This window comes from Schistocerca cancellata, chromosome 1, assembly GCF_023864275.1.
Source record: "Schistocerca cancellata isolate TAMUIC-IGC-003103 chromosome 1, iqSchCanc2.1, whole genome shotgun sequence".
In the NCBI taxonomy this organism is placed as follows: Eukaryota; Metazoa; Arthropoda; class Insecta; order Orthoptera; family Acrididae; genus Schistocerca; species Schistocerca cancellata.
The window spans coordinates 1,129,080,604-1,129,108,599 of NC_064626.1; the positions used below are offsets into that span (position 1 = coordinate 1,129,080,604).

Here is a 27,996-nt window from a genome sequence, read left to right on the forward strand (position 1 = left end):
ACATGCAGTTAACAAAACTAAACTAAACTAATGACCTGAAAAAAATATGTTTTCGTTAATGTGTAACACTTACAGTAAAACAGGTTTCCCCGTCAACTTTTCATGGGAAAGGAGACCTTCAAATGCTAATTTACATTCTTCAAGTCTTGCAATATCACTTGCATCAACAACAAATATCACACCATGAGCCTGTAAATGTAAACAACTGTTTAATTGAAATATACACATTTACAGAATATAAAAAGTTGTGAAAATGTTAAATATGTAATTTCACCCAAGGATTAACACTTCTTCATGAAAGTTCATTTTTAAATATAATAATTGGTGATATTTTCTTTGAAGATAATCTCAAAAATTACTTCTTTTAATTAATTCATTCATTTTATCCGGTTCCCTGAAAACAACTGTATTAGAACAGGTCCCGTAAAATAACTGCAATATGTACAATATAAGAAAAAATGTTTTGTGTATAAATGGCTCCAATGATTTATAAACACTATTCAACACCCAAGATTGCATAAAATATTTCTTTTTTAATTTAAGACACCTGGTTTCAACAATCTATGCTGTCATCTTCAGGTCTGTAAGGAAGTCCATATACATGGAATATGACTCATAAGTAAAGGTGTAGCTTTTGATATAAGAGGTTTACATTGGTATTATAAAAACTGGAAGTGGACCTGTACATTTACATACCTTAAAATCTTTTGTTGTAAACCATGTTCATTTTATGCTGACCTCGCACATTACAAAAGGTCTGTCATTGTTAAAATATTTAAAAACATAAAGCACCTTGTGCAACAGGCTGTATCCACATACATATGGCTCACTGTTTCTTGTTGCTTCATATAAACACGGCACACAATAGTACAACTGTTCACACATGCTGGACATATTCTAAACAGTGCGAATCCACTTTAAATGGTATACAAGATACAACTGACAGGTATTATTGCAAATAAACCTTAGTATAGTGTGTTGCAGCCATTAGATAGCTTTCACATTGGAACCTTGTAACAAACCATAAATAATTCTCTTTTCATATTTAAAATTAACTAATTTAGTGAGTCACCTTTAAGAATACTAAAGATTACAAAATTGTACTAACTAACAACTGAAACATATTCAATTCTCACAATCCACTTTACATACTGCAATAGGAAAATTAAGGTATTTACTCTACAATAGTTTATTACATTGTTGTTCTGGCACTTACCCACTGCAAACGCAACAGGCGCACAAGCACACCACCGCAAAATGAAAAAACTCAATTTATAAACAATGTCTTTGTCCAATATCAACAAAAAATGGTGTGCCAATAGCAGAAAAGTAATGAGAATAATCCAAAATATTTGTTTTTACATCTGCAGTGTCTACACAGTTATGAAACTTCCTGAAAAGATCAAACCCCTGTGTCAGACCAAGACTCATATCTGGATCCTTGTGCTGACTGCTTATCCAGGCATGGCATCCAGCCTAATTCATGGAGATTTTAACATTAATTTTCTTTAACGTAATGACAACCAGAAACTACTGGATTATCCACCTTCAGTTTACTCCCCATGATCTCATTCTCAAGAAGCTGGAGCCAGTAAGAACACTACTGATAATCTATTCCTGAACCCCGCAAGTGAAACAAAAATCCAGGCTGTACTAAATGGCCTATTTGATCATGATGGAAATGATATACCTAAAAAGAAGTACGTTAATATCAAGTTAAATTTGTTATAATAATAAATACTGAATCCACTAGCATGTTTATAAATGGTTCCCAAGAGGAACAATGAGAGGAAATATAAGAGCCAGACACATTGAGAACAAGAAACTCTTCTCTCATATACTGTAACGCCTGCTTCCCCTGAACACAGATAAAAATCAAATTAACCTTAAGTGGAAGGACAGAGTGCTTAACAGGTACGATCACATTTTTAAAAACAGGGCTCTGTACACAGAACAGAGTGCTAGTATAGATCTATCATTGAAGTTAGACTACAAGAAATATTATAAAATCTTTACATTACGATGACTCACTAAGGCCAAAATCTATTATGTACAAGAATTGCAAGTTAAACACAAATGTAAAAACCTTATGCAACACCAAATAAATGAGACAAATAGGAACACAATATCAGGACCACTACAGATATCACAGGTATCTTGTAATGGAACAGATATCTTTCTCTTTGTAGCCAAAAAAAATAGGAAACCACAATAGTCTCTCACGAAAGCCACAGAATTGCTTAATCAAATGCGAACTACACCAAGAAAGCACTTCCCTTCAATAGCACGAGTCCTACAGAAAATTTGAAAATCATAAAATTATTTAAAAATACTCAGTCTTTAGAACATGATGGTGTGTGAAGTAAGATTTTAAAATCACGTGCAGGCTTGGTGTGCTATCTGTATAACCAGTCAATACAGGGAGGGGTATTTTCTGATACATTAAAACATGTAGTAGCGATGCAAATCCAGAAAAGTGGACACATGATTGCCCTGTCTCTCTGCTATTATTATTTTCAAAGGTATTTGAGAGAATAGTGTAAGGGTTGTATTTATAGCCACACCACATGAAATGTACCATTAATGCCTTCATAGTTTGACTTTTGTAAAGGGCACTCCAAGGAGAGATCATATTTAGTCCAGCTCTAACAAATTAAATTCTAGGTGAACTAAATTTCAGAAGTTATCAAGGTGAACTTTTGTGACATTGCTATGGTATTTGACTCCACAATGTGGCATCAAACATTGGGCAACGGGTTTTCAAGTTCTACATAAATGACCTTAAAATTAATAATGGCCAAAAATAATGATATTTGCCGATACAGTTATTCTGATCAAAGGGCCCAATTGTACAATACAGAGTACAGCCCACACAGTCACTAACAAAATATACAAATGGTTCACAGAAAACAACCTTGTTCCTCAAATGGACACAAACAATCACAAAATTAGTGAAACACCACGTAAAAAATTCCTAGGCATCCAGATGGGGACAATCACTTAAGATAGAATGAGCAAATTGTACAGCTCCTCCAGAAACTGGGTTCAGCGTCCTTTGCACTAACAACAATTTCTCATTCTGACAGAGAAATAATGCTACTATAACATTTTACAATTTTTCACAGTATGATTTCCTATGGGGAAATGCCAGAGTGGTTGAGAAAGTTTATAAATTCCAGATATGCGCAATGACATTAATATATGGGGTAACTGAAAGAATATCCTACAAGGGTCTTTTTCAAATCTCTCAGGATACTTATGCTTATAGGTCAATAAAAATTTTCACCAAGGCTTTGCAAAACTCACTGTAGTATGCACTGGGCTGGGCCCCTGCATATGCAGCCAACACACTCATGCAAATGCTTTGTGAGCCAGGCACAGCCCCTGAAAGTTGTCACCAACAGAAGAGTCACTGAGCTGTTTAACGCCAAGCCTTTGGCAGCTACCACAGCATCTGGATGTGCAAGAAGTGTTGATACGATGCATGCAGGTCGCAGTGAACAGTGCTGCAGACACGAGTCCCTATTCGCATCCGTGCGGTCACGTGTCCACAAGCCACTGCAACTGTATTCCTTTGCTGATGGGTATTTAGGTCACCAAACCACCTGCCAACCACCCTCGAGCCTACACTTCAGACCACAAATGCTTTGTGAGCCAGTCACAGCCCCTGAAAGTTGTCACCAACAGAAGAGTCACTGAGCTGTTTAATGCCAAGCCTTTGGCAGCTACCACAGCATCTGGATGTGCAAGAAGTGTTGATACGATGCATGCAGGTCGCAGTGAACAGTGCTGCAGACACGAGGCCCTATTCGCATTCGTGCGGTCACGTGTCCACAAGCCACTGCAACTGTATTCCTGCTAACCAGCAGTCGTGTCATCTCGCACCTTCACTAGGATCACAGCTGCTGGCCATACATCACTCGTTCTGGAAGGCCTCACTACACTGGATCTGCAGCCTTCACCAGGATCACAGCTACTGCCATGCAACAGCTGCTCCAGAAAGCCCACTTCTCAGGTCCTCGCCGCTACCGACAATCGTGGCTCTGTCATAGTGGCCTCTGCTACACAATGTTACAGAAGGACATTTCAGTTGTACTCGTGTGCGGATCCTTGTCCTACAAATCTGTACTGAGTTTAATTCTTGGTCAATAAACAAACAGTTATCACTCCAAAACATGAATATCAGTCAAACCCGGGGCACAGCATGTCGCCAAGCACTACTGAAACTGGCAGCGAGGATAATGATTTCATGTTCAGGGCTTTACCTATATCTGCATATACTATAGTTGGTGGTGATGATCATGGTTTCATAATATATGTGACAATTATAGTTTGTGTGGTTTTCCAATGCAGTGCTTGCTCAAGATTGCCCACTTCAGTGCCTGCTCACAGTTCACTAGCAACTGCGCCAGTTCCTGGTCTCGTCCATCACCCACCTGCCTCCCCTCCACCATGCTGAGCCCTATGCTGCCATGCCACATCGCATTTTGTCCAGACAATGGTAGCCACAGTGGGTCCTCTTCCCACGGATGGCAGGGTGTGGACATGTTCACAATGATGAGGCTGGGTCTTCAAATGTGTTTCAGTTTTTCTTGAAGCATCCTCATTCATTTTATTGTAGTATCACCCTTCTCAACTGTTCATATGTTTTTCAACAACATCACTCTCATTTGTGCGCTAATCATTTCAATGTGGCAGCATACTCATGTTCTTGTACGGTGTCAGTCTATATTCAAATCCTATAACAGTGTGCGTATGTCCAATTATGTGATGGAACATGTCTGTTCACGCCTTACTACAGAGAGTGTGTGTGTGTGTGTGTGTGTATACACCAAGTACCAGACATCAACTATTCAATTCTTGGATTCTGTACCTGTGTTCAATTGTTTGTTTGTCTCAATTCTGGTAAGCATTCTGTTGACATCCATGTTCATGTTTCTCAGCAATTGAAACTTCTTAACAATATCATGAAAAGAACAGATTGTTTCTCACTGTATAATGGAAAGATTGAGTCAAAGACAGGTGCAACAAAAAGACTGCTAAACAAGTAAGCTTTCGGCCAAACAGCCTTCTTCTGAATTAGAAAACACAAACACGCACACACGCAAGCAACACACAGTCATGCAGCTCATACACATGACCACTGTCTCTTTGTGTGTGTGTGTGTGTGTGTGTGTGTGTGTGTGTGTGTGTATGTGTGTATGTGTGTGTGTGTGTGTGTGTGTTTGTACATGCGAGCGCAGATGAGCGTGTGTGTGTTTTCTTAGATTGGATTCAGTTTTTGTTCCATAGATGCAAAAATGAGATGATTCTCGTAGGTGTGGAACATGTCAGAGAGAATAACATAAGAATCATAAAACATTTAAATGCAATACCCTGATCATTTGCCAGGAGATTGTCAAAACAGGTGAATACATTACAGTAAACTGGAACTGCTAATGTGCAGTTTCAACTTTTCGCGGCATAATGAATAGTCCATTAAATTTTGGGCATGCAGCCATGCTAATAAAATGTCCTCCACTGATGTTTCCGCTTTGTATCGTCCGGCCATCCTCAGAGTGAGTCACAAGTTTTGCGACTCGCTCTGAGGATAGCCGGATGATAAGCAGCTGAAAAATCAGAGGAAAACATTTTATTTACACAGCTGCATGCCTCAAATTTAATGGACTGGAACTGCTAATATTTACAGAATGAAACAATGTTATGCACTTTTAATAAATTTATAATACACAAAATGCCTAATCTTGGCTGTCCTTACCAAGTTCTGTTGACATTTTTGCTAAAGTTGGTCTAACAGTCCCTGTTAGATATTCACCTATAGAGTAGGAGGACTTGCCTATCAAAAAGTCTTTTGAACTATGTTTAAACCGTGCTTTCTCTGAAAGCAAGTTTTTAACGGTTGCCGGCAATTTAATGAAAATGTGTGTTCCTGAATATTGGACCCCTTTTTGGCCCAAGATAAGTGATTTTAGGTCTTTATGTACATTGTTCTTATTTCTAGTTTTGATACTATGAATTGAGCTAGTGGTTGGAAATAGAGATATATTACTTGCAACAAATTTCATTAAGCAATTAATATACCGAGGAGCAGTGGTTAGAATACATAGTTCCTGGAATAAGTTTCGACATGATGTTCTTGAATTTACACCACAAATGATTCTTATTACACGCTTTTGCATAAACTTCTGCTCTGTTTGATGAGTTACCTCAGAATATGATCCTTTATGACACAATACAATGAAAGTAAGCAAAGTATGCAATATTTTTTTATATTTACATCTTCTACATCTGATATCATTCTCACTGTAAATACAGACGTGTTTAGCTGCTTCAGCAATTCTGTGGTATGCCCTTCCCAACTAAATTTATTATCAAGTTGTAATCGCAGAAATGTTAACACTCTCTATTTATTCGATCTGCATGTCTTCATATGCTATAAACATGCTGGAAGGAAATCTCTTACAGGTTCTGAACTGCATATAATGGGTATTTTCAAAGTTTAATGACAATGAATTAGTTTTAAACCATTTATTAATGTCAGTAAAAATTTGATTAGCAGCTATTTCTAAATCTATACTTGACTTGCTACTTATTGCAATGTTTGTATCATCTGCAAAAGGAACAGCACATGTAGTTAATTCCTAATCAGATGAAGACTGACTGTTTACTGCACAGGTATTTCACAACAACACCCTTTGTTTCCTGTTAGTTAGATAAGACCCAAACCATTTCGCAGCAATAACACCACAACATTCTAATTTACTTAACAGACAATCAAAGTTTTTTGACAGCTCACAGAAAATGCCAGTACCCTCTAATTTATATCTAATTAATTATATGCATCCCTACTGTAAGTGCAAATAGCTTTCTCTATATCAGAACTTTAAGAAACCCAAACTGTGACTTGCACAATATAGGAGGGTAAGTCAATTATTATCCGCAATTTAGCTATATTTTTGTTTATTTTGGTAGTACTGTCGTTTTACTTTGATGATGCTGTGTCTATTTGTTGTTATATCTTTGCAATTTTCAAGCTGCTAGGTTAGTTTCGTTATTGCTGCCATTCTGTTAATCATGGATGTTCTGCTGTCTATTTGCACCAAAGAAGAGCAATGTTCAGTGTTCTGTTTTTTGTGGTCAGAAGGTATGTCAGGGGCCAAAATTCCTCAAGGACTTTCAGTACAGTACAGGAACAGTGTTTTGCCCCAACCGAGTCTCTACGAATGTATTGAAAAATTCCGAAATCGTCGAACAAGTGTTACGCACAATGAAGGAGCTGGAGGACCATTTACTGCCACAAATGAAGAAACCATTGAGCATTTACGTGAAATGATTCTCTTGGACAGACGATTAACTATTGGTAAAATGGCACATCATCTGCAAATTAGTCATGGTTCTGCCTACAAAATAATCCACAACAGACTTGGGTTTCATAAAGTTTGTGCAAGCGGGGTCCCAAAACAACTCACACAGTTGCATAAACAAACATGCTTGGACATCTGCAGAAAACATTTGGATTGCTATGGAAATGAAGGGGACAACTTCTTAGAGTGCACAGTGATTTCAGTTAATTTTATAGGTCACTTGACTGCTTTCAAAGGTGGCACCTGCCTTTGATGAAATATGAGATGCCTGTGATAGGATTGGACTAGTAAGTAGTGGAAGGATGTATGGAACAGATCTCGCATCTTGATCTACTGCACAGATATGAGGTATGAAGCACAGGGCTGGTACCAGAGGTGGAATAGCGACAGACAAGAATATTGTGAAGGTTTTGCGGGTGATAGAATACCACTGTGTGAGGGGCAAGAAGGATAGTGGGGAGGTTATCCTTATTTCAGGGCTAGATGAGAGGGAGTCGAAACATGGGCAGAAGAATGTGATTCAGTTGCTTCAGTCTTGGATGGTACTAAGTCACAAGGAGGGTGCCCTGGGGTGATTTCATTTTATTTATAAAAAAGATCCCAAGAACAGTAACATTAAAATCCTCAGACTATGCATGTGATGATGACATATATATGCATTAGATACTTTACAATTTTGAAAAGCGCTAGAACAAAATTTTTGCTATATTCCACTTGGAAATGCTTGAACAGCCAAAAGTGCAATAATGGATTTCGTGACTAAGTAACTTTAACAGACAAAGAAGATGATTAAGTCTTTCAAAAAGTCATGGTCTGATTTGTTGAGATGATTGCTAATGATGAGAAAGACATCCAGATTCAAATCCTGGTCTGGTAAAAATTCTCTGATATCATGACAGATAAGCTTCTTGGCAGTTTAAAACAATATGCCAAATGGGGACTCAAACTCAGAATCTTGCCTTTCAAAGGCAATCTTCCTAAAAATAAGCTATCCAGGCATGATTCATAATGTGTCCCCCAAAGCACACAGTTTTAATCAGCCAGGGAGTTGAAAAGAGTGCACACTTCACTGCAGAGTGAAATATTCATTCTAGGAAAAATGCTTATCTATGAGCCTCGAAATAAACACAAAAATGAAACCAGAATGCCTACATGCAAGTGAATGCCTAATAATAAATTATAAGTTATATAAAAAAATGAACCACTTTCATTATTACAATAATATTGTCATGCTCTGTTAAGCACTGACAGAGTATACATACAAAAACTATGTTACATAAAATACAAATATTAGAAATAAGAAATGTAATGAAAAGACTTGGCCTATTAAAAGTGCCAGACTTTTGGAAATTGAGAAGTAATACTGAAATACACAAACAGAAGAAAAAATCACAACACCACGAACGAGTTGTGCAACATAAACGAATGTTGATAGGCATATTTCAACATCTGAAAGATGATGTCTATTCAGATTTTATCCCAGTGACATAACTAGTCGTGCCACTATGAGGATGCAAATTAGGTTTGCTTTAACTACATGCTGTAATGGTCATGAGCATTAAGCTACATTTGATAGTGGACATGGTGAGTTGTTGTTAGTCAAAAAGGTATTAAGGCAATGAAGATGTCATTATCAACATTTCACTGAGTTTGACAGAGGTCATCTAATTGGGCTACGAGAAGCTGGATGTTCTTTCTGTGATACTGCAGAAAGACTTGGCAGGAATGTAGCTACTATACATGATTGCTGCCAGCAGTGGTCAAAAGAATGTATAGTCGTAAAAAGGCCAGAATCTGGATGGCATATATGACTATCGTGTTCAGCATATGGCTCTGGTGCATTGTACAGCTCCTGCAGCAGGAATCTGAGTGGCAGTTGGCACCACAGTGAAACAACGAACTGTTAAAAATAGATTACTTCAAGGACAGCTCCGAGACAGGTGCCCTGTAGCGTTCATTCTACTGACCCCAAACCACTGCAGTTTGCAACTTCAGTGGTGTCAAGCAAGATGTCACTGGAGGGCAGGGTGGAAGTCTGTTGTGTTTTCTGATAAAAGCTGGTTCTGCCTCAGTGTCAGTGATGGGCATGTGGTGATTAGGAGGAGGACAGTTGAGGACCTGCAACCAACCTGTCTGTGTGCTGGACACAATTGATATATATCTGGAGTTGCACGTAGATACGTTTGAACATTTTATTTCGGTTATTCCAATGTCATACATGTACCTTTGTGAACTTATCATTTCTGAGAACACATGATGTTACAGCGTGATTACCTGTAAATATCACATTAATGCAATAAATGCTCAAAATGATGTCCGTCAACCTCAATGCATTTGGCAATATGTGTAACGACATTCCTTTCAACAGCGAGTAGTTCACCTTCCGTAATGTTCGCACACGCATTGACAATGCGCTGACGCATGTTGTCAGTGGATCACGATAGCAAATATCCTTCAATTTTCCCCACAAAAAGAAATCTGGGGACATCAGATCCGGTGAACGTGCAGGCCATGGTATGACGCTTTGACGAACAATCCACCTGTCATGAACTATGCTATTCAATACCGCTTCAACCGCATGCAAGCTATCCATGATGTTGTAAGTACATCGCCATTCTGTCATGCAGTGAAACATCTTGTAGTAACATTAGTAGAACATTACGTAGGAAATCAGCATAAATTGCACCAATTAAATTGCCATTGATAAAATGTGGGCCAATTATCCTTCCTTCCATAATGCCGCACCATACATTAACCCATCAAGGTCGCTGATGTTCCACTTGTCGCAGCCCTCATGGATTTTCTGTTGCCCAATGGTGCATATCATGCCGGTTTACATTACCGGTGCTGGTGAATGACACTTCATCGCTAAATAGAACGCATGCAAAAATTCTGTCATCATCCCGTGATTTCTCTTGTGCCCAGTGGCAGAACTGTACACGACGTTCAAAGTCGTCGCCATGCAATTCCTGGTGCATAGAAATATGGTACGGGTGCAATCGATGTTAATGTAGCATCCTCAACACCGACATTTTTGAGATTCCCGATTCTTGCGCAATTTGTCTGCTACTGATGTGCAGATTACCTGCAACAGCAGCTAAAACACCTACTTGCACATCATCATTTGTTGCAGGTCGTGGTTGACCTGTTTCCTTAAATACGTAACTATCCGGCGAACAGTCCGGACATTTGGATGATGTCATCCAAGATACCGAGCAGCATACATAGCACACACCCGTTGGGCATTTTGATCACAATAGCCATACATCATCAGGATATTGACCTTTTCCACAATTGGTAAACGGTCCATTTTAACACGGGTAATGTATCACGAAGCGAATACCATCCACACTGGCGGAATGTTACATGATACCATGTACTTATACATTTGTGATTATTACAGCGCCATCTATCGCAAAGCGAAAAAAGTGGTCCCATTAAAACATCCATATTTCTTTATGTACTACACAAATATGCAATAAAAAATGGGGGTTCCTATTTTAAAAAATGCAGTTGGTATCCGTTTGACCTATGGCAGCGCCATCTAGTGAGTCAACAATAGCACCTTCAAGCTAGACGAGTTTTGTTCTTTGTAGTGATTTTGTTTGATGCTTATTTCATGAGATATTTGGCCTGGTCACTATCAATGGTGCACCTTGTTTATTAAGAACAATAAGGGATCCAAGACTGAACCCTGTGGGACACCATCCTTGATATCTCCCCAGTTAGATGACTCTGCTGATCTTTGCAGATTATCTGTACTGTTCTGCATTCTTCCAGTTAAGTATGAATTAAACCATTTGTGCACTGTCCCACTCATACCACAATACTTAAGCTTATCTAGAAGAATTTCATGATTCACACAATCAAAAGCCTTTGAGAGATCACAAAATATCCCAATGGGTGATGTTCGGTTATTCAATGCATTTAATATTTGAGGAGTGAAAGCATATATAGCAAATTCTGTTGAAAAGCCTTTCTGAAAATCAAATTGATATTTTGTTAGAACTTCATTTTTACAAATATGTGATGCTACTCTTGAATACATTACATTTTCGAGAATTCTGGATAAACCTGTCAGAACTGAGATTGGATGGTAGTTGTTAGCATCAGACCTATCCCCTTTTTTATGCAATGGTTTAACAATAGCACATTCCAGTCTATCTGGAAAAATGCCCTGTTTCAGTGAGCTACTACATCCCACTCATTTGTTGGGAACAAGCTTTTAGTACTCTGTTGGAAATGCCATCAATTCCATGTGAGCTTTTACTTTTGAGTGAATTTATTATTTTCCTAATTTCAGTAGGAGAGGTGGGTTTAATTTCAATTTTATCAAATTGCATAGGTACTGCCTCTTGAACATACTGCCTTGCATTTTCTAATGAACAGCTGGATCCTATTTTCTCTGCAACACTCAAAAAATGATTATTAAAAATGTTTTCTACTTCGGACTTCTTGTTAAGAAACTTTTCATTGTGTCTGATAGAAATACTGTCTTCCTGTGCTCTCGGTTGCCCTGTTTCCCTTTTAACAATATTCCAAATTGTGTTAATTTTATTATCAGATGTGCTAATCTCAGATGTAATACACATACTTCTGGACTTTTAATAACTTTTCTTAATGCAGTACAGAAGTTTTTGTAATGTTTCGCTGTTTTGGGATTATTACTTCTCCTAGCTATAAGATACATTTCCCTTTTCTGTTTAAAAGATATTTTTATCCCTTTAGTAAGCCATGGCTTTTTACATGGTTTCTTGCAATTATATTTCACTGTTTTCTTAGGAAAACTGTTTTCAAATATACTTACAAAGGTATCATGAAATAGGTTAAATTTTAAATTAACATCATGTACCCTGTACACCTCATCCCAGTCTGTTTCAAGCTTTCCCTAAAATTTTGAATAGTTAAATTGTTAATTGAATGCACTACTTAGGAGGACTGTTTTGCATTACCGTATGTAGCTATATCATATACTGTAACTAGCTGTGCATCACAATCAGACAGACCATTCTTAACAAGAAAAGTTTTTATTTGATTAAATTTATCTTGGTCTACGAAAATATTATCTATCAGTATGCTGCTTTCCTGTACCACCTGAGTAGGAAAATCAATAACTGATGCCAGAACCAAGTAATACTCAAGATCAAGCTTTCTATCAGATTCTTTCAGAAAATCTACATTGAAATCCCTAAAACAATAATCTGCTTTCCTCTGTCTGACAGATAGCACAACAAAGAAACCAAATTTTTCAAAAATAGTTGCAAATTTCCCAATAGGGACCTATACATAGCTACAATTACAAAAGTGCCATTGTTTAGTTTAAGCTCACATGCACATGCTTCTATATGTTGCTCTATGCAAAATTTTTTAGTTTCCAAATTTTTCATACTATGACAGATTTTAACATGTATGGCAACCTCTCCTCTCTCCACAGTGTCTCTGCTTAAATGTGCTGAAAGCTTATATCCAACTACAATTATCGTTTCCATACCTGTGACTATATGATGTTCAGACAGGCATAGTCCATCTATTCCACCCTCAGTTTTTAAATCTTCCTAACAAACAAGAAGCTCATCTACTTTGTTTTTTAATCCCCTGATGTTCTGATGCAATATATTAACATTATTTTGCACTGAGCTTTTATGTGAAGCTTGTGACATAGTAACATTATTTTTCACTGTACTGTTATGAGAATTTTGTGATATTTTAATGTCTCTAGTACTTGCCTGTGAACTTCTCATTAAGCTTAATTTCAATCAATGTAAGATGATTGGACACTAATCTTAGCCTAAAAAAGTACTCTCATGAGTTTCAGTGCCCTCCCCTTAAAGATTCTGCTATCATTCCAGCCAGTTAACCCTTCCCTTTCCTATTGAGATGCAGGCCATGTCTTGTTAAGTCCCACCTACTAATACCATCAACAGGAGCCAAACTTACGCCTGACAAGGTAGCTGCCCGAAGCAGCTGATCTAGCTCCATATTGACCCTCCTGACAGAGCCGTTCAATTGGAGCCAATCATAACGCATGAAAGCAGGAACCAAGTCCACATTTGTATGGTTCATTGCAGACAACAATTGCAGCATCAACCACAAATTGCATTAACTGTCCCTGTATTGACCGACCAAGTGCAACAGGCATGGAACTCCAATCCACAAACTAATATCTGGCACCTATGCAACCCAAAACATGCTTGCATTCAACATTCTTGTGGTTACACTGGTTATTAATGTACCAGAATTTCATATTTGCAATGGTTTATTTCACACACTTACATTAATCTGTAATCTTGCAATGTTAATCACCTAATATGTTACATAGACAAACATATTTCCAAAATTTCATTACTCTACATTAATTATGTTTTGGTGTTGCAATTTTTTTTCTGTCAGTGTATTAGCAAACACCAAGCTAGGTCAAGAGACAGAGAAAGATTTACAAAGAAAGAACATAAGAGAAGCTGAACCAATACATAAAGATAATTTAAGAACAAAAGTCTTGCAAATGAAAGTACATTAAGGCAGAAATAAAAGAACACTGGCTTTAAGTGGTCTAAGAAAAGGAGAAAGAAACTCAGTGAAAGGATGAAGGAATATTGAAGTGAAATGAATAGAACATGGAGAACTGATACTGGCAAATCCCTGATGATAATGAAACTTGAATCACTAGCAATAACAAGGTTCTAATATTCGGCATCACATATTTTGTGATGTTAACAAATATTCTGTAATTAGCTACATTTCAGCATATTTTCCTTACTACCTGAAATGTATGCATGTATCTCACTTACATCCATGAAATATTTTGGCCATATTCCTCTTATTTGCCGACCTCCTCCCAAATCATAAATTTTGACATTATAGCCTTTGTACTTCAGAGAAGCAGAGGAGAATCCAACTGTAGGTAAGACCGTTTTCACTGGTTCTGGAACAAAATAACAATATTATCTTATTCTCAAACACCACTGGTGTTGTAACAGAAAAAAGCCACAAGTGATAAAGTATTGTTCTCAAAATTCTTACCTCCTGTAAGTCTTTTGACAACTGTAGTTTTCCCTGCATTGTCAAGTCCAACAAGAATTAAAACAATTTTCCTGTAAAAGAAAATAAAAGCTGTAAATGTAGTAGACTGTAAACAAAAGAATAATAAAATTGAGTTTATAGGCTGAGAATATTTAAATATATATAAACATGTCAGAACAAAAAAATAAAAACATATAACTCTATAATAAAAATACTGAGACACACTCAGAACTTAACGGAAACCTTTAACAGACTGTTTATGATCCTCTAATTATTAATACTAACAGCTTCAACACCAAAACATTGTGCAATTTTGTCTGAATCACAAATATACTTGCTTCACTTGCTATGTAGGTCTGTGTATTATGTGCCTATGAAAATGATAGAATGCTGAAGATTTTATACCACTGTTGTGAATGGGGATGAAAGTGAGAATGACAGAGGAACAGGAAGACACGTAACGGTTATTGGTCAGAAGTAATTTAAAGATTAAAAATTTACTGAAATAATCAATATATGAATAACTCTTGGGAATATGTTATGCTTCAGTTCATAAGATGTAGTTAGAGTAAAGATTAAAAATTTACTGAAATAATTAATATATGAATAACTCTTGGGAATATGTTATGCTTCAGTTCATAAGATGTAGTTAGAGTAATTACAAGACCAATTCAAACTTACAGTATGCAGTATGAGTCCATTTATCAGTTTGATGTTGCACCCCTTCTGGTCAGGATGGATGCATTTATTCAGTGAGGAAGGGTGCCATAAAGACAGTGCATCCACTACCAAGGAAAGTTGGGTCACAACTGTTGTAACTGATCTTTGATATCCTACATACTGGAAATGAGGCAGAGTTGATGGCTGAGTTCGTTCCATACATTCTATCGGGGACAGATCTGGGGCTCTTGTTGCCCACAGAAGTACCACAACATCACACATATGGTTGACAGAGATATGCACATGATTCTATTGAAAAGGTTTATCTAGCAGGACTCTGCCAGCTGTCAGATTTGTCCACCTACAAACCCTCTCACAGTGACCCCATTCCAGAAATCCAGTAGGAACTCCAGCCTCTCCTAAAATCCTTAGGCCCATCCCACAACTTCTCCGCAGAGTCTGTCTCTCTCCTCATCCTATCACTCACCACACTTCTATCTTCTACATGCTTCCCAAAATCCATAAACCTAGTGACCCAGGATGCCCCACTGTCACTGGTTACTGTGCTCCCACTGCTCTTGGAGACCAACACCTTCAGCCTATCACCCACAACCTACCCTCCTATATAAATGATAGCAACCATTTCCTCCACCGACTCTCCAAAGCTACTGTTGCTTTACCACAAAATGCCCAGCTCATCACTATTGATGCCACCTCCTTTTAAACTAACATCTCTAATGCCCATGGCCTAGCCACTATTTAACATTAACTTTCTCAATGCATGATGGAATCCAAACCTACAGCTTTCTTTCTGGTTACCGTAACCAACTACATACTCACCCACAATTACTTCTCCTCTGGACATGACCTACAAACAAACCAGGGTTATGGCAGTAAGCACCAGCATGGCAGCATCCTATGCCAATCTATTCATGAGTCATCTATAGGAATCCTTCCTAAACACCCAGAACCGCAAATCCCTCATCTGGTTCAGATTCACTGATAACATCATGATCTGGCTTGAGGGTGAGGGCACCCCAACTATATTCCTCCAGAACCTCAACACCTTCTCACTCATTCACTTCACCTGGGCATCCTCAGCTCAACAAGCCACCTTTCTCAATGCTTACATCCATCTCAGAGATGGCTACATCAGTACCTCTATCCATATCAAACCTCACCAGCAGTACCTCCACTTCGACAGCTGCCACCCATTTCATGCCATGAAGTCCTTTCCACATAGTCCAGCCACCCGTGGCTGTTGCATCTATAGTTAGGAGCAGTTCTTCTCAAAATATACCAACTGTCTCACTGAGGCTTTCAAAGACCATAATTGCCCTGCCAACCTTGTACAGAAATAGCTCTCCTGTGCTTTATCTCTCCAGTCACTCACCACCTCCCAAAGTCCCACTGTCCAGCCACAGAGGAGCATTCCTCTCATGACTCAGTACCACCCAGTTTTGGAGCAACTGAATCACATTCCTTGCCAGGGTTTCAGTTACCTCTCATTGTGCCCCGAAACAAGGAATGTCCTACCCACAATCCTCCCCACACCTCCCACAGTGGCATTCTGCTGTGCACTGAACCTCCACAATGTCCTCGTCATTCTTGCATGATCCCTGTTCACAACCCCTTGCCTCATGGCTCATATCCCTAGATGCAAGACCTGTGCCATACGACCTCCCACCACAGCCTACTCCAGTAAATTCGCAAGCATCACCTATCCACCAAAGGCAGGGCTACATGTGAAACCAGTCATGTGAACTACAAGCTAAGCTGCAACCACTGTGCTTCGTTCTAAAAGGGCAAGGCAGCCAACAAGCTGCCTGTCCACATAAATGGCCACTGACAAACTGTGGTCAAGAAACAGCTGGACCACCCAGTTGTTGAGCACATTACCCAACACCATGCTCTTCACTTTAATGACTGCTCCAAAGCATGTGCCATCTGGATTCTTCCTATCAACACTAGCTTTTCTGAACTGCACAATGGGGAACTCTCCCCGTAATACATCTTACATTCCTGTAACTCTCCTGGCATCAATCTTCGTTAGTAATTGTCTTTCACCCACCTATCCCCTTCCATTTCCACTTCACAGTCTCCTATTCCACAAGTGCACCCACAGTGTTTTTACTTCTCTCTTTCCCCCCCCCCCCCTCCATCTAACCTCACAACTGCACCTAGTTGCCTTACCCTCTCCCTTCCTCATCCTTTATGCTCCCACAAACTGCACTTCACCATCCGCGACCCGTACCATGCTCTCCCCACCCCAGCCTACTTCTGACCCCCACCACCCAGATTGCTTCTTTCATCACACACTGTTGCTCACAGTCTGGTCTTGGCAGCCATAACAGTGGTCATGTGTGTGTGAGCTGTGTGGGTTGTAAGTGTGTGTGTATATGTGTGTGTGTGTGTGTGTGTGTGTGTGTGTGTGTGTGTGTGTGTGTTTACATAGTCTATTTCAGAGAAGCTCTTCTGGTCAAAAGCTTATGTGTTTAGTAATCTTTTTGTTGTGTCTGTCTGTCACTCAACATCTCAACTATATGGTGAGTAGCAATCTATCCTTTTTATAATATTGTCATTATTCCATCCTGGATTTTCCATTGACTGATTAGTACTACTCGTACAGTACACATTTTATGTATCCAGTCTATTGGTCTTAATGTTAGGTCAGAGTTCTTGTGCTTAAGTCATAATATACAGGACTCATAATTAATCATAATGAACACCAACTATTAAGTCGATAATATTTTTTATCTTTAAGTGCTAATGTCATTACACATTGTTAATCAGTTTCCAACTGAACTGAATCTGGTTATAGTGGGAGTGTATACCACTCTCCATGAGCAAAACCATTTACAGCATTGATACCAACCTCTATACTGATCATAACAGAACATTAATTTGACAGGTACACTGAGACGAAATGAAAACGATTTTATGCCCAGTAGGCTGTACAGGCAGAATGTGAAATCAGGTTACTATCAACCAAGGGATACATCATACAATACAGTACAAATTGCTAAAATGCTATAATTATCTAGTTTGACCCATGATGTTATCATTCATAGTGTAAGTAAAATTATTAATACAAAAGCATTTTTTTACCTTACACGCATTCTCTAGGTATGTAAGTGTGAGACTGTCAAAGGTAAATCAATAGTTATTAGAATCACAAGGAATCAAGGAATCATTAATACTGCACAGTATAGCTATTCCTTGTCACATACTCAATCCAGTTTATCACAAGTGGATGTGCACTTAGATAACTATGAGTCAGAAAGAAGCCATTATGTCACACCTCTGAGGCAATGTCATGCTTGGTGGTTTTCTTGGTGTATTGATAACACTATTGTGTCAAAATGGAAAGATCAAAAGTTGGAATACAATGGACGCAACTACTTCTGCTACACCTGTCTGGTGACCTATTACCTGTGCCACATGGCTCAGAACGTCACCAGACAGGTGGAGGTGGCATGAAAAACAAACAAGTCAAGGGAGTACTCCAAAGAGTGTAACTAAAGACATAGGGAAATGGAAAAATATGAACTACTGTGGTTCAGCTCTAGTGGCATGAGTGTGTGGCAAATTCACCACTGAAGGCAGAAATGTGGTGTAGTTAGCTTTACTGTATGACCGCAACTGTTAATTGGTCAGCAAGACAGGCATGATTCTGCAGCAAAGAGCATCCAGAGATTTAGCACAGTGGCTCTAGTGCTCAAAGATGTATCAGTACTGTATAATAGTCAAAGTCGATATTTATGGCCTCTGGCAGGCTTTCAAAATCACCAGGGTACCAGATCCCTCCCCTCTGAAATGGGCGCTTAGGGCCGGAAGTGACATGGGTAATTTTTCAGAAAGTGAACTGGCAGCACTTTCGGTGTCCTTACACTTGAACCAGCCAGTTGGTGTGGTGGAGATCTCCACTTGCTTGCCTGTATCCATGGTAACTGCTGCTGAGGTTCTGGAATGCAAGTCATACCCATTTAGTCGCGGGACTGACAAAGGCAAGCTCTCCATGTCTGGTAGGACCACCAGCAGTGGTGCAGTTGGATGATGTGGATAGAGTTGACTAGTATGATGACTTTCCAAACCCCTCAGAGTGTTAACTGTCACAAGACGCCACCAGGGGGATGGGTGGTAACCACTGTAACCAATATATACAAATCTTTTGTGCCAACAAGTGCGCCTATACTGCTGTGTCTGTTGGCTATTGACTGCTGAGCTGGATCTGGAGTTCCCAGGACTGTGGGGCTAGGAGATGGAGGAGACTATGCACCTGTCGCCCGTGGAAGAACTCTGCTGGGCTACGGTTGTGGATGGGAGTGACACTGTATGTGCTCATGAACATCATGAGCAAGCTGTGGTGGTTGTGATTCTCACCACTTTTACTATTTGCTGTATAAATGTCTGCACCATATGCTTTGCTTTGCCATTGGAGGACTTGTGAAATGCTGGAATAAATAATTTTGTAATGCCATATGAGGTGCAGAACTGTTCAAAAACTGTCACCGTGAATTGGAGCTGACCATATGACATGACAGTTCATGGAATACCTTCCTTGGTAAGAACCTGGGTGAGGGTTAGGAACACCCCAGGGAAGTGTGATAGGACTGCTGTTAATTTCTATATAGCCTACATAAATGATCTGGTGGATAACACAAACAGCAAGCTGCAGTTGTTTGCTGATGATGACATGGTGTATGGGTAGGTGTCATCATTGAGTGACTGTAATAGGAGAGAAAATGTCTTATTCCCTTTCTCAGAAAAGTTCCAGCACAGGTCTTTTTTAAAATAGAAAACTGCACTTACCAAGTAATGACCGCAGCTCCTATCAAAGTAGTCCCCTTGGATATCTATATACAGTTGCCAGCATTTCTGGAGGTCTTGGAAGTGAGCAGGGAAATTTTCCAACTGTGATGCTTGTAGGCTAATTTGTCACAGCCCATTGGATGTTTGCGATATCTTGATGAGGCTTTCCTTTCAGTTGCCTCTTCACTCATGGAAAGAAAAAGAAGTTGCAATGCCACAGGATGGAAAAATATGGTGGTTGTGGGATGGCAATAGCAGAATGTCTCGTCAGATACTTTGTAACAGATAAAGCAGTATGGTGTCTTGCAGTGTCATCCAGTACAAACCAGCCCTGAGAATGCCACAGATCAGTGCAACAATGTCAAATTGCTTGTCACAAACATTTCAAGACTTTGATGTAATGAGTTTGGTTCACTATTTGACCTGGAGGAACATACTCATGATGAACTAATCCTATACTGTCGAAGAATGCAATCAACATTGTCTTTTTCTCAAAGGCCGTCATCTGACTGTCTCGTGTTTTTATGGTGCCCCTATTTGCAACAGCTGTGATCATGGATACAGATAAAAGGCGGAAAAACTATTTCTGTGGCCATAGAGTGCAAAGCAATGAAACATGAACCAACTTAAGTGCACAGATTTTTTCAAGGTTAAAACTGCACGAGGAAAATAATACTAAACTCAGAGAGGAAGAACATCAAATATGGCACAATGTCAAGGAATATCCTTGCTCCTGACATACTTTTACTACTTATAAGGGAGATTATACATCATATAAAAGAGAAAATTGTCTCAAATGAAACTACAGCAAAACAAAGGCAGCAAAATTTCCTCTTTCCACACACAAGAAGCCTGACAGATATGTCTAACAGCTGGTGGATTTGACAAATTGCAGAGTTTTGGCTTCTTTGATTTAGCATAACAGAAAAGACACGGCATGACTAAATTGAATTTGACAAGCATTAAACAGGAATGTTGTGCTGGATACTGGTGAAGACATATCAAAAAAACCAAATGGGAGGACAATTACATTTAAAAATAAGGAGAGGCAAAGAATGACCAGCATTTGGAGAACTGATTGAGGATGGAGTGAAGCTGAAGTATGCAACAACTGAACAGATATCAAAGGGAAGACACAGATGGGTGGTGGATTACAAGCACGTCATGGACATCAGGAGCCTGCCTGCACTGCTACATAGAAGCAGCAATTTAGGTCATTATGGCTGGGATGAAAAGAATACACAGAAACAATTACAAAACCTGTCTAACCATTACCGTTTTTTTCTTAGAAATTTCTCTCCTGAAGGTAAGTACTGGCCAGTAATACTATTTCCTTGTAATTTTACAGACTTCTTGAGTGATTTTTCCTGTTGTTCAACTATTATGTCAGCTGTGTTGGATATGACATGTCTACATCATCAATCAATTACATACCTTTCCCATTCAAGAACTATGCTATAAGAAAATGTCTTACGCAGGTTAAATATAAGAAAGAAGCAAACATTGAATTATGAGGATGCAATATTACGTTGATCATGACTAGGGAAAGGACTTTTATGTACATAATTTTTTTCCTCACAGGTAAAAAACTTTAAAGAGAGGAATTCCCAGAACAGCACACTTCGATCGTGTGAAAAATTCTATTTCACATAAAAATACATAATTCGTCATTTTGCTGTGTTATAATTTTTTAAAAAAGTCTCATGTATTGTCATATTATGATAAAGCAGTTTGAATGAACTGCGCTGGTAAATGTATTGAGTAGAGAGTGACCTACACTACATGTGCTGTCTTGTTATATAAAAGGGGAATCACTTATTTATGATGCGGACGGCTGACACAATGTACACAACAGTCTTCAGCCATTGCCCCTGTCTTGTTTGGTGCACAGTGATTATATGCTATGGTATCTTAAATAATAGCCATGTATGGAAGTGAAATGTGGACAGTAAATAGTTTAGACAAGAAGAGAATAGAAGCTTTCGAAATGTGGTGCTACAGAAGAATGCTGAAGATTAGATGGGTAGATCACATAACTAATGAGGAGGTATTGAATAGAATTGGGGAGAAGAGGAGCTTGTGGCACAACTTGACTAGAAGAAGGAATCGGTTGGTAGGACATGTTCTGAGACATCGAGGGATCACCAATTTAGTATTGGAGGGCAGCGTGGAGGGTAAAAATCGTAGAGAGAGACCAAGAGGTGAATACACTAAGCAGATTCAGAAGGATGTAGGCTGCAGTAGGTACTGGGAGATGAAGAAGCTTGCACAGGATACAGTAGCATGGAGAGCTGCATCAAACCAGTCTCAGGACTGAAGACCACAACAACAACAACATCTTAAATAAGTGACTGGTGATATAATCCCAAAAGTAAAGTCAAATTTTCACTCTTCTTTGCAACATGTCGCTGAATTTAGTGAATTCTCTACAATTGGTGAAAGAATTCCATACTGTCAAAAATGTGTCTTGCAACATCTAGCAGATAGTAAACACAGAATGAGCGTTTCCTATACAACTTCTAGACAAGGAAAAAAACAATAAGGCCAAGCAATCTTTTAAAACTGATATTGTTAACCTAAGGAAGCAGATTAACAGCAAAACAGTAGAATAGTCTGACAACATAAGCAAAGCATCTTGGAAGCTGATTGACAAATACCGAAAAGGTCCCAACAAGATGAACATGGAACCACTCAGCATAAGACGTGATGGAAACATTATAAAAAACTCAGATACTATATGTAATATTTTTAATAACTACAACATTTCTGGTGAAAAATCAACCCATATTATAGATTCACAGGTAGAGATCCAATTCCATCGCACCCAGTGTACCGAATTTGAATTTGTGGAAGTGAATGAGCAGGAGGTTCGCAGGGCAATATACATGCTAAAGAAAAAATTTCATCTGGATGGGATGGCGTATCCAGTGCCATTACGAAAACATGCTTAAAAGAAATCTCTAAACATCTTACTCACCTGATTAATTGCAGCATTACAGAAAACATGTATCCAACAGTTCTAAAAATGAGTGTAGTGAAGCCAATGTATTAAAAGGGAAGTAAGGAAGATGTCTCCCAACTATAGACCAATATCATTAATTCTCACTTTCAGTAAGATATTTGAAAGCATTATCCTTTCTGAGCTAAGTACCTTTTTCACAAAACATAAACTGCTTGTAGATTCGCAGCATGGCTTCAGGAAAGAGCTAAGTACAACCACAGCAATTACACAGTTCATCGATGAAGTATACTGTCTGTTGGCCCAGAAGATGCAGACTGCAGGTATATTTTCGGACCTGACAAGAGCATTTAATACAGTAAACCATAGGGTACTTCTTAAAAAGCTAAAATCTTACAGTGTTGGGGATCAAGCCATGAATCTTCTAACCACATACCTGCTGAATCGTATATTAACGACATTGCACAACCCATTAACTCCCATATTGTAAGCTATGCAGATGACTCGTCAATCATATTCTATGGGAGTGAATCTAATGAGCTAGAATCTCTTGCTACTAGTGGTGTAACAGAAGTAACAAAATACTTCAATGATCAGGGACTCAAGGTGAATGTCACTAAATCTCAACTACTGACGTTTAAAACAGGCAGTTCTCACCACAACAATATGAATAGTGTGTGGAATATCTCTGCAACAGAAAATGATAACTGTAAATTCCTGGGTGTGTATACTGATGAAAATTTGCGATGGACATACCACATTAATTTCGTGTGTGGGAAAGTCAGTAGTGCCATATATCTCCTCAGCCAGCTTGCAAAGATAGTTCCTAGCCAAGCACTGAGACTAGTATATTATGGAACACTTTACCCCTTTCTCTATTACGGAATTGAACTATGAGGCTGTGCAGCTGATGTACATTTAAAAAGCATACTACTGCTACAGAAAAAAGCAGTAAGACATATACATGGGATGGGACATAGAGATTCATGTCATGAAGTGTTTGTGCAGCACAAATATCTGACAATATAGTCTCTGTACATCTTCAAAATAGTTGTATTTTTTATAAGTCAACCAACAGAAGCTATCTAGGGCAGTGATGTACATGATCACAACACTAGAACAAAGTGTAACTATTTCCATAACAGAACAATGTTAAAAATGACTGATAGAAGTCCGTATATCAGTGGTTTGATTTGGTATAACAAGCTACCAAACGCTCTAAGAACGTACATGGGAAATGTTTTTAAAACAAAATTAAAATCTTTTCTGATAAAGAAAAATGTTCATATTCTTTCAACAAATTTTAAGACAGTGATTGTAACATGAGGCATTAGCATATCAGTTGTAATGTGATAAATGTAAAGAATAGACATAAGAAGCAACAGCTACAGAATTTAGTGTATTTTATAAATGTAAATTTTATAAGTGTAAATATAACCATAGTATTAAGTCTTACATTTGCAAAAGCCATCATTATGATGGCTCCACGCAAAGAAAATGTAAATAAATAAATAAACAAGTTATTTTAGGTGAAGCGGCTTCCTCTTCACATATTGTAGTTTCAAAAAGTTTTGAATATTATGTAGTTTTATGTAATACTTTTCTTTTGTGTGTCACTCCTTTATATAAATTGAGAAGTCCAGTGCTCAAAAATTTTCTTATGAAATACAAAAATGCTGAAAAACCAGAAGAGTCAACATTTAGAAAATTGTAGGAGCAATTGTTACAAAGAGATTAAAGAAAGATCAGAGCAGAATGTCAAAGTAAAAGAATAATAAAAAAAAAACTGGGTAAGCGTTGATGAATTACCAGACTCTAGTAGTAGGAAAAGGGGAAATGTGGTAGGGGTGATACGAAATGATGAAATAATTACCAACTGGTTTATTTTATTAATAAGTAAAGAAATACTGACACTGAATTATGTAATAATGACTCACTTTTTCAATGAATCTCTCAGCTATTATGCCTGAATGGGGTGAATTTGTACTTAAGGATGCTGCTTCATATATGAAGAGGGCAACCAAAAGCCTTTCTATAAGATACCCACACATGATATATGAAATTTGTATTGAACGTGAATTACACAGAGTATGTGAGCAGATACATACAGTATCCTACAGTGGACAAATTGATCTCATATGGCAAAAAGGTGTTTGTGAAAGTGCCAACAATAATTGATTTGTTCAAAGCCAAACATCCAGATCTTGCAGTTACATGTAGATCCATAGTTATTTGTTGGGGAGACAAGGTTGGAAGCAGCAGTGTATTGTGCAAACAATTTAGAAAATTTTAAATCAATGATTGATGAACTAAATGAGAATTACACTTCTTCAGTTGAATTTTTCAGAACTTACTCATCATCAGCACAATAAAAAAACTGTCTTACACATCTGCAAATATGAGTACTTTATTTCACTATATAAAAAATTACAAAACATCAACCAGCTTGTTTGCCAGGCAGCTAATGAATTGCATGATACTGAAAAAAAATTAATTCACCCAAAGATCCAAAAGTAGGAGTCACTAAACATAAATTTAGAAATGTGTTCAAAGAAAATGGTGGATTTCATACTATGTGTAAAACTGCCAATATTTTGGAAGGAGAAGTAGACATTAGTGAAATTGAAAATGTGTCTGCCAGTAACATTCCTCTGACAAAATATGCAGGACTCTTCATCATGTGATACTGAAAGATCCTTTATGTAGTATTGTGCATTGTTTTGACATGACCAACATCAACCTGTGATGGAAAAGTTGAAGAAAGTTTTCATGGTTCAGTGCGACAGCAAGTTGTTTCAATCCACCACTATGTCAGCACGATTAGTGAGTGATTTTTTTAAAATAGGCATTTAGAATTTTGAAATATTGAAACACAATATTTTTAACATATTTTTATATTTTTCCTAAATACAAAATTATTTTTTTTCTTTTTAATTTTAGCTCATAAAATCCATTTCCTAACCATAAGTCTCGAACTTGAAACCTTGTGCCGGAGTCTTGAAACTTGCCTTGTTAGGTTTTTATTAGAAGCAAGGAGTACACTCACATGTAACTGTGAAGGAATATACATCAAGTATTGGATCAAGTCAGGATGAAACAAGGAACATTACACTATTTTAATAGTTCAATGGTTGTATAAAGAATAAAATTTATTATATAAAAATATGGGTGGAATGCATAGAGATCAGAAGTCACTAGTTTCCTTATAACCTTTGTTCCTTCTCTATGTAGTACACCTCTCAAGTCCGCCCCACCCTCCCTCTCTCTCTCTCTCTCTCTCTCTCTCTCTCTCTCTCCCTTTTTTTCTCACCAGTAACCAAAGGAATAAATAACAGACCAATCAAAAGGACACAATAATTAATAAACTTAAATCAAACTGTACTGCATAAACTTTCTATAACATTCTTTCAGTTGAAAACCATCATATCATAAAGTAAACCAATGCTTTAGCTATTATTGCAAACTGTTCTTGTCACGGTATATATAGGGCGAACCAAAAATTCACTGACAAACTTTCAGAGATGGTAGTATGGAGCAAAATGAGAAAACAAGTGTAGTAAACATCAATCTAAAATTAATACCTTCAGAGTTATGAGTTCTTGTTCCGTAGAAAAGATGCATTTCACAGTAGCGAAGATGAACAGATGCCCATAGCTCTTAATGTTTGCACTTTAGAGCCCATGTTTACTAGACTTTCTTTCCTTGTTTTGTCCTAACTACCACCTCTCAAACTATGGACAGCAAAGGGCTTTCAGTAGAAGTGGGTCTAACAGTAGCAAAAATGAACACGTGCCTAATAGATCTTAAGGTATGCATTTATAGCCCATGTTTACCCAATCTTTTTTTCTTGTTTTGTTCGATACTGCCACTTCTGAAAGTTTGTCAGTGAAGTTCTGCATATACTGAGATATCTTGATGGGTGCTTGCAACAGTGGCCAAAACGTTTTGCCACCTTTGCAATGTGACCTGTTCTGTAAGCCACATGAATATTTCTGAACATTATACAGAGGAAAGCGTTTCTGAAGAAGAGAAATTTGTTAACATCGAGTATAGATTTAAGTGTCAGGAAGTCGTTTCTGAAAGTATTTGTATGGAGTGTAGCCATGTATGGAAGTGAAATGTGGACGATAAATAGTTTAGACAAAAAGAGAATAGAAGTTTTCGAAATGTGGTGCTACAGAAGAATGCTGAAGGTTAGATGGGTAGATCACATAACTAATGAGGTACTGAACAGAATTGGAGAGAAGGGAAATTTGTGGCACAACTTGACAAGAAGAAGGGATTGGTTGGTAGGACATATTCTGAGGCATCAAGGGATCACCAATTTAGCATTGGAGGGCAGAGTGGGGGGTAAAAATCGCAGAGGGAGACCAAGAGATGAATACAGTAAACAGATTCAGAAGGATGTAGATTACAGTATGTACTGGGAGATGAAGAAGCTTGCACAGGATAGAGTAGCATGGAGAGCTGCATCAAAAGCAGTCTCTGGACTGAAGACCACAACAAAAGAGTACTGAAAAACTGACTTTCATAACTAGTGCCACTTACCCTCTACTTTTTCACTGCAGTTTTTTGTAAGGAAAGCGTATGAGTATATTCCTGTCCATTTAGTGTGAGGTATCTGGCACCCTGGGAAAGACATTCAAGTGTGAAACACTTCCTGGGTAAAATGCATTTTCATTTCAGTATTTCAAAAACTTCCATAAGACCTTATATACAGTGTGTGTTTTGCATTCTATGTGTTCCTTTCATTCGCAAGATTTTCTTCCACTCCATAGGTGTCACATCTTTGAGAAGCTCTGGAAATACACACAAGCTATCAGCACATTATAGCTGGATTCCCAGTTAGCACCAGGACAGTGATGGCTGTTGTTAAGAACTAGGTGTTAGCAACCTCTCTCCCACCTGCATTCCAGACTTCTAGAAGTCAATCACATTCCCTACACTAGTACAGTAGTAAGAATGATGTGCAAGTGACATTTTCATTTCCATACAGTTAATTACTTTTGAGATTCACAAAGATGGGTGGCAAATGAGAAAGAAAACCTTTCAGGACTGGAGAAATTGCAAAATGTATGGAAGTATGTTGAAAATAAGATAGTGTCTATCTGTGATGTGGCAAGGGATTCTTAGCAAATGAAAGGATCATGAAGAAACTGCTCGTGAAGTGGCAACACTGGA

The 27,996-nt window shown here is 38.2% G+C and overlaps 1 protein-coding gene across 1 annotated transcript in view; it reads right to left on the bottom strand.

Annotated features, from left to right (window-relative positions):
* LOC126092584 (ADP-ribosylation factor-like protein 13B) overlaps positions 1–27,996 on the bottom strand; it is a 214,958-nt gene that overhangs the window by 154,395 nt on the left and 32,567 nt on the right. Inside the window, exons 2-4 of the mRNA XM_049908275.1 lie at positions 14,385–14,455; positions 14,153–14,286; positions 74–189 (exon numbers count right to left, since the gene is read on the bottom strand). Of these exons, the coding sequence (XP_049764232.1) occupies positions 74–189; positions 14,153–14,286; positions 14,385–14,455 (321 nt within the window). The remainder of the gene's footprint in view (positions 1–73; positions 190–14,152; positions 14,287–14,384; positions 14,456–27,996) is intronic.